Raw genomic sequence first — 8,168 nt, forward strand, 5'->3', positions numbered from 1 at the left:
ACTTATATCATCACATTGTTTATTCTTGCTTATATAACTTCATGGAAGAAACATATTCTATTTAATTATTAATAATAAAACTTATATTCTCTTATTATAATATTTTATAATATATTAAAATATGTGATAAGTTATACCAATTGACTCATAGACTCTTAAATTGTTAACCAAAGAAATTTCAAATATTATTATATCTAATAGATAAATAGATAATCTTATAGTTAATATAAGATCTTCCATAAATAAATAAAACAATTTGATTTCGAATACTCTTATATCAAATTAAAAAAATAATCTTATAAATGATATAAATTTTTTCCATAAAATTGAAAAAACACCTAAAAACTTAACAAACGTTTTTATTTAAATGAAATCTTTTATAATACCCAATTCTTTTGGGGTACCCTCGAGAAAAACATGATACTCAGTACCCACCCACTGAGTGGAAAACTTTAAATGATTACACACTAAGCAAATTTAATAATTTTAGTATTACACAGCGAAGTAAAACCTTCGTAATAATTGCAGTATTACGCAGCGACGTAAAACCTTAGTCACCGTGAATTTAGAAATCCCACCAATCTTCTGTCTGTTTGCTGGACAAAAATCCCTCTTGTTTTTCTTCAAACAAAAGAAAATCTTTATCCAGTAACATTTCATCTGATAGAAGAAAATCTTCTAAATTCGGGGAATGGTTGCTATCAATATCTTGAAGAAGAGAATCCAACAGAGCCCAATTCTGCTCCTCTGAAATCTGTTTCTCGTCAATACATGACTGAGATTCTGAGCCAGAAAATGTTTTGGCACCGTAATCGGGCACCTGCAAGAATTCTTCACGGGCAAATTTGGCCGCAACAGATTGAATTTGTGCTGGAGATAATGAAGAGGCGGATGGAATTTCAGGCAGAGAATCGGGAAAATTAAACTTGGCTTTGCATCCTCTGAGGCAATACACAGCGCAGTCGTAAGCCCGAGCTGCCCGTTGAGGAGAATCATACGAGCCCAACCAAATTCTGGCTGTGGAATTGGGCACTCTCACTTCAGAAACCCATTTCCCCCATTTTCTCATTCTCACTCCCTTGAAATTTTGAGTCTGGTGTAGGCAGTTGTGAGGATTCTGCTTTGGCGAGGATTTACTTTTAACCATATTGGTAGCAGAGAATGCCGAGATTCGAACTCGGGACTAGGCAATTGTGAAGATAAAATTGGCCAAAGAAGCTCACAGCATAGTAGTGCAGTGTACTTGCTGGGTGAGTCTGAAGATTCGATCTTTAGACTTGCTGAGGTGAGATTTGAGGAAATGGATAAGGATGCAAAATATATATATACACAACCTCGTTTGTCAGAATAGCGCGTAAAATCTGTGTGCCGAAAACTCCACATTTTCCAGGAAAAGTTGCTGGTCAAGAGCAAAATTTACTCCACATTTTCCAGGAAAAGTTGCTGGTCAAGAGCAAAATTTTAGAGCACGAGGGGATATGTGGCATTGCCAGCAAATTACAAACTCACGCGAATAAGACGAGGCATTGCCAGCAAATCCAATTTAGGTGTGGAGTCCTTGTCCTTGTGCATAGACTTTCAACTTCAGCGACCTAATTAAGTAAAGGTAAATGATTGCGAAGAAATCAACTTTAAATAATGAGTTAGGATTTTGGCTAGTGATATCCTACCATGTGTCCTTGGTCAAATAATTGTGTATGCCAGTTCCTTGTAAGCTAGTGATGTCCTAGCACGTGTCCGTGGTCAAATGATTGGTTGGGTATCCCAGTTCTTTGTAATATGTTATCTTGATAGTTTATGATTGGCTTATACATGTTTATGTGTGCAATTTGCAATATACTTATTGGGTTGAGATAATTGGCAATATTTGATTGCATCAAGTGTGACTCCTTTATATCATAATTTTGAGCGAAGTCCCTACCTTCACTTCCATAATGCCATTGTGTTTCCTAAAGGATTTGTTGAATTGGTTTATGTTTAATAATTATAATTATAATTATATGTGATAGTGGATAAATGATAGATGATTGTTGTTATTATTATTAAATCATGGAGCCTCTTTCCATCGAATGTGGGTTTTATTGATTTTTAAATCTATACCTAAAAATTAAAGGATGTGGTTTATATTTCTTCCCATAATCATATTTGATCAAAGAAAATGGATTTATTAGAATGTTATAGTTTTTTTGGGTGAACATTAAGGTTTTAGTGTATTTTTATGACTAAAACCCTAGTTCTTTTGTGCTTTGGCCCTTTGCATATGTTGTTAATGTATATTTTTATTCTTACATTAACTTGTTTTCCAGATTTATCCACTTAGTCTATTGTTAGATCCCCTCAAGTATTATCACCTTATCAACTCATTTGTTTTCATTTATCATTGTTTGCATACACATCTTTTATTTCTCAACCGATCACATCCACATTGTAAATTTAAGTACTCGATGATTTTTCATGCATCAAATTGATATTGCATTGGATGGGTTCTTCGAATCACAATCTTTATATTGAATCTTTTGATATAATTGTGTTGGGTCCTTAGGTGTGCAACCATACTTTTCACTTAATGCAACATTATATTATTCCAAGTTGAATTGGTATCCTTTGGTTGGTCTATTAACAATTAGGTGTATATGGCATGGAGTTGAGTACACTTCGCCTCCAACTCTTGGAGACCTTTCCAACGAGATAAATGGCTCGTAATTTTGAGTTTTGTGCAGAAAGTTATGTCTAGTTAAAGTTAGGACAAAATTTTATATAGTTTTTTGAAAATTTCATAGTTTTAGATTTTATTATGTAAATAAACAAGATGTGACTGTTGGGTTTTGATTCTCAAGGAGTTGTTAGTGACCCTTGGAATCCCTTGGAATGATATATGTTGGATCTTTGAATTGAATAGATCACTTTTTGGCTTGCTTCAATTCTATGCTTTCTTGTTGATGTAAACATAATTTATGATACCACAAGTTCTCACTCAGGTGTTGTCATCTGGATCCATAATTCGGATCAGTGGTATCAGAGCAAGTTCGCTCTTGTATGTCATATCACACGCGATCAACATATCAAAGATTGGGTTTGGAAACAAGGAATCCTTCAAACTACATTCCTTTGAGACACACATGATCACAGATGGATAAGTTGCAAACCGACGATGACATTAAAGCAATAGTTGCAAATGCACTAACAAAACAACATGAAGAAATGATGGAGCAGTTCAAGCAAATGCTGGAAAGTCGTGGGTCACACGCAAACCCACCATTCACAGGGTATATGTCATTCAAGGTGCAAGTGAATTTCGATATACCCACATTTCAAGGAAAGATCGGGGAAAGATGGTGGTCAGAAAAGTGGACACACCCAAAAAGAAACATGAAAAACACCAAAGCACGCATGGGGTATTTCAAATTTAAAGATCCTCGTACGCGTTTAGGCTCGTTTTGTCGAGCCTACCAGAGCTAAACCGCATATGCGGTTTAAAGCATACTAACCGCGTACGCAGTTTAGAAACTAGAAACCTCGTACACAGTTTTAGTTTGTAAACCATGTACATGTTTGTCTGTCAATAAAATGCAATTCATTTAGCATTCCATTAGGTTTTTCGGTAGGATATATACATAAAATATAACATTTAAGTATAAGAATGTCACTTATACTTTAAGTTATATTTTATGTATATATTATCAGAATGTTTGTGAGTGGTTCCAGATCTGTAAGAGTTATAATGCAGATTCTAGTTTTTTGAGTATTCTTATAAATTTCAGACTTAGTCAAATTTCAGTAATCAACATTATCTCTCTCATCTCTTCCATACATTCCTCCTCTCTCTTCCTTAACCCCTATCTTTTTGTCTCTTAAGCATCTCCCTCTCTACTTTCTTCTCTCTCGGGTATCTCCCCCCCTCTTTCTCATCTCCCTCACCCTCTTTCTCTCTTTCATCTATCCCTCTCTTTCTCTCCCTCTCTCAAATATCTATATCTCTCACTCTCTCCCCCTCTCTTAAGTGTCTCTCTCTCTCTCATTCTCTCCCTCTCCCTCCCCCTCCCTTTCTCTTCTTTTGTCAAGTATTTCTTTCACTCTAACTCTCTTTCTCTCTCTCCCTCTCACTCCATTTCTCTTTCTCTCAAGTCTCTCTCCTTCTCTCTATCACATCTTTGGCTATCAACCTCTCTCTCTCTCTCTCTCCCATTCTTTATCTCTGAAGTGTCTCCCTCTCATCCTCATTCTCTCTATCTCACTCTCTCCTTCTCTTAGGTGTTTCTCTCTCATTTTCTCCCTCTTCCCTCCCCCTCCTTCTCTCCCTTTCTCATTACCTTTCTTTCTCACTCTCTCCCTTTCTCATTACCTTTCTTTCTCACTCTCTCCCTCTCTCCCTCTCTTTGCAACTCTCTCTCTAGTCTCTTTTAATATCCTTCCATCCCTTCCTCCCTTTCACTCAGACTCTCTTTATCTCTCACCCTCTCTTTCTCTCACCTTTCCTCCCTTCACCTCTTAGGTCTCTCTTTCTCTCCCAATCCCTCTATCCACCTCTTAGATCTCTCTCTCTCTCTCCTCCTCTATTAAGTGTATCTCTCTCCCATTACCTCCCCCTCCTCCCCCTCTCTCCCTCTCTAGGGTAAAATGGTATTCTTAGGGGTCATATGGTATCCTAGGGATCCATGCATGTGTCCTAAGGGGTCATAGGATACCATATGATCCCTTAGCACACCATACGACCCATAATGACACCAAATGGTGTCTTAAGGGGTTATAGAACACTATATGACCTCTTAGGATACCATACGACCCATAACGAGACCATATGGAGTCCTAAGGGGTCAGATGGTGTCCTAAGGAGTCGTAGGAGAACCTAAACTTGGAGGACACCATTTTGTGTTTTTTCATGTCATATGGTATTTTTTGGGGTCATATGGTATTCTTAGGAGTCATATGGTATCTTAGGGATCCATGCATGTGTCCTAAGGGGTCATAGGATACCATACAACTCCTTAGGACACCATATGACTCCTTAGGACACCATATGACCCATAACGACACGTAAGAGGTCATATGGAGTCGTAAGGGGTCATAAGACACCATATGACCCCTTAGCACACCATACAACCCACAATGACACCAAATGGTGTCTTAAGGGGTCATAAAACACTATTTGACCCCTTAGAACACCATACAACCCATAACGACACCATATGGAGTCCTAAGGGTCAAATAGTGTCCTAAGGGGTCATAGGAGACCATATGACCCCTTAGGACACCATATGACCCCTAATGACACCATATGGTGTCCTAAGTGGTCATAAGGTCTCTTATGGGTCATACAAAACCATAAGACACATAATGATACCATATGGTGTCCAATGGGTCATAGGACACCATATGACCCTTAGAACATAATATAACCCCTAACAACATCTAAGGGGTCATATGGCATCCTAAGGGGTCATAGGACACTATATGATCCCTTAGCACACCATAGGACCTATAATGATGCCAAATGGTGTCCTAAGGGGTCATAGAACACCATATGACCCTTTAGGACACCATATGGTGTTGTTATGGGTCATACGATGTCCTAAGGGGTCATATGGAATCCTATGACCCCTTAGGACACCATATGGTGTCGTTATGGGTTGTATGGTGTTTTAAGGGGTCATATGGTGTCTAAAGGGGTCATAGGACACCATATGACCTCTTAGGAAACAATATGACCTCTAATGACACCTAAAGGATCATATGGTGTCCTAAGGCATCATAGAATACCATATGACCCTTTAGGACACAATATGACCCATAACGACACAATATGGAGTCCTATAGGATCATATGGTGTCCTAAGGGATCATAGAACACCATATGACCCGTTAGGACACCATATGACCCATAACGACAAGTCAGAGGTCATATGGAGTCCTAAGGGGTCATAAGACACCATATGACCCCTTAGCACACCATAAAACCCATAATGACACCAAACGGTGTCCTAAGGGGTCATAAAACACTGTATGACCTCTTAGGACACCATATGGAGTCCTAAGGGGTCAAATAGTGTCCTAAGGGGTTGTAGGAGACCATATGACCCCTTAGGACACCACACGACCCCTAATGACACCATATGGTGTCCTAAGTGGTCATAAGGTTTCCTAGGGGTCATACAACACCATAAGACACATAATGATACCATATGGTGTCCTAATGGGTCATAGGACACCATATGACCCTTAGAACACAATATAACCCTTAACAACATCTAAGGGGTCATATGGTATCCTAAGGGGTCATAGGACACTATATGACCCCTTAGCACACTATATGACCCCTTAGCACACTATAGGACCTTTAATGACACCATAGTGTCCTAAGGGGTCATAGAACACCATATGAACCTTTAGGATACTATATGTTATTGTTATGGGTCATATGGTGTCCTGAGGGGTCATATGGCATCTTATGACCCCTTAGGATACCATATGTTGTCGTTATGGGTCGTATGGTGTCTTAAGGGGTTATATGGCGTCCTAAGGGGTCATAGGACACCATATGACCTCTTAGGAAACAATATGACCTCTAATGACACGTAAGGGATCATATGGTATCCTAAGGGGTCATAAAATACCATATGACCCTTTAGGACACCATATGACCCATAACGACACCATATAGAGTCCTAAGGGGTCATATGGTGTCCTAAGGTATCATAGAACACCATATGACCCCTTAGGACACCATATGACCCATAACGACACCTAAGGGGTCATAATACACCATATGACCCCTTAGTACACCATACGACCCATAAAGACTGTCCAACCAATACATCCACATGATCCAAAGAAACCAATATGTTCATTTTCTTCAAATGTTCTACTTTATATTCTATCTTCTTTAAAAGAAAAAGAAAATTGACCACCTTGTCAATCTTCTTATATGTATATACACATATTAAATATACAATATCATATTATACACACTCCCATAATTTAATCAAACTTAGTGTGTACGTGCTATTTATAGTAAAAATAGCGCGTATGCGCTTTTTATAGTTAAGATAGAACATACGCACTTCTTACACCATAAGTACCCTGTACGTTCTTTTTATACCATAGGTACCACGTACGCACTTTTGTCTATTCAAGCTTGGAAATAGGCCTGGATGACAAAACTACTGTTTGGAAGTTTACGCATCATCAAGTGGGTATTTCTAAAATTTCCACCATATTTTCACCCATCTTTTGAGTTTTCTAACCATATAATTTTTTTAAAATTTGAACAATAATAACATATTATTATTGAATTTCTTTTACCAGTGTCTCCATAGTTCTCACAGACATACGTGCACCATTTTTTAATAACTTTTGATATACTTATCCAAATTTTAAAAACTTTATATATTATTGTAGTGAACTTGATTATCTAGAATTTTTTTTAAAAAAATTGTATTTTTTATTTTTTAAGTGCAACTTATGCTTCGTGCACGAACAGGTACCTAATTTTCAGGATGTGCTCGATCGGAAAAATAATTTAAAAAAATACTTAGCAAAAAATTACAAAAAAATACACATCTTCTAGTGCTCACTCTTAACTATCTTTCTACCAAAGGATTTGTCAAAATACTAAATCTAACTATGACTTTTTTGATGCGCACGTCAGACACTATGTCAGGGTCTTTTTTTTTGTGCGGGAAGGATTTGACCCCCTTAATCTTATCCAATTCTAAAAAAGTTTAGTAGTTTGGAAACTAGATTTAGAGTAATACAATATTTTTTCTTTGATTATCTTCATATCTTGAGTGGATGACTTTCAAATTTTGCCTCCAAGTTCAGGTTCACTTGATTTCAGAAAAAAAAAAAAAAAAAGTGTCCACTTATACCCCCCCTTTTGACCACCATCTTTGTGCACTTACCCATCGATATAGATGTTGTTGATGATTGAGTTTCAAAGTTGGAAAGGTAGTTCTCTGTCAATCATTTCTCAGATGAAGAGAAGATAACTTTCACTCTCCTCAAAGCTAAAAATCAGGTGAAAGATTCGTGGGAAGCGAAGTTAGCATCCAAGGCAATAGAAAATGGCAGTACTTTTATTTTTTATCAAAAACCCACATGAGGAGAATTCATGGAGCACATAAAGGAAGAATATTTTCCTATTGATACATATGGATAGAAATATATGCAGTG

General features: G+C 37.4%; 1 protein-coding gene across 1 annotated transcript; it reads right to left on the minus strand.

Annotated features, from left to right (window-relative positions):
• Positions 1 to 339: 339 nt before the first annotated feature.
• Positions 340 to 1,280, minus strand: LOC131049836 (ethylene-responsive transcription factor ERF011). The gene has a single exon (XM_057983920.2). The coding sequence runs from the start codon at positions 1,145 to 1,147 to the stop codon at positions 566 to 568; it is 582 nt and encodes a 193-aa protein (XP_057839903.2). The 5' UTR covers positions 1,148 to 1,280; the 3' UTR covers positions 340 to 565.
• Positions 1,281 to 8,168: the final 6,888 nt, after the last annotated feature.

This window comes from Cryptomeria japonica, chromosome 2 (genome assembly GCF_030272615.1).
Source record: "Cryptomeria japonica chromosome 2, Sugi_1.0, whole genome shotgun sequence".
Classification (NCBI taxonomy): domain Eukaryota; kingdom Viridiplantae; phylum Streptophyta; class Pinopsida; order Cupressales; family Cupressaceae; genus Cryptomeria; species Cryptomeria japonica.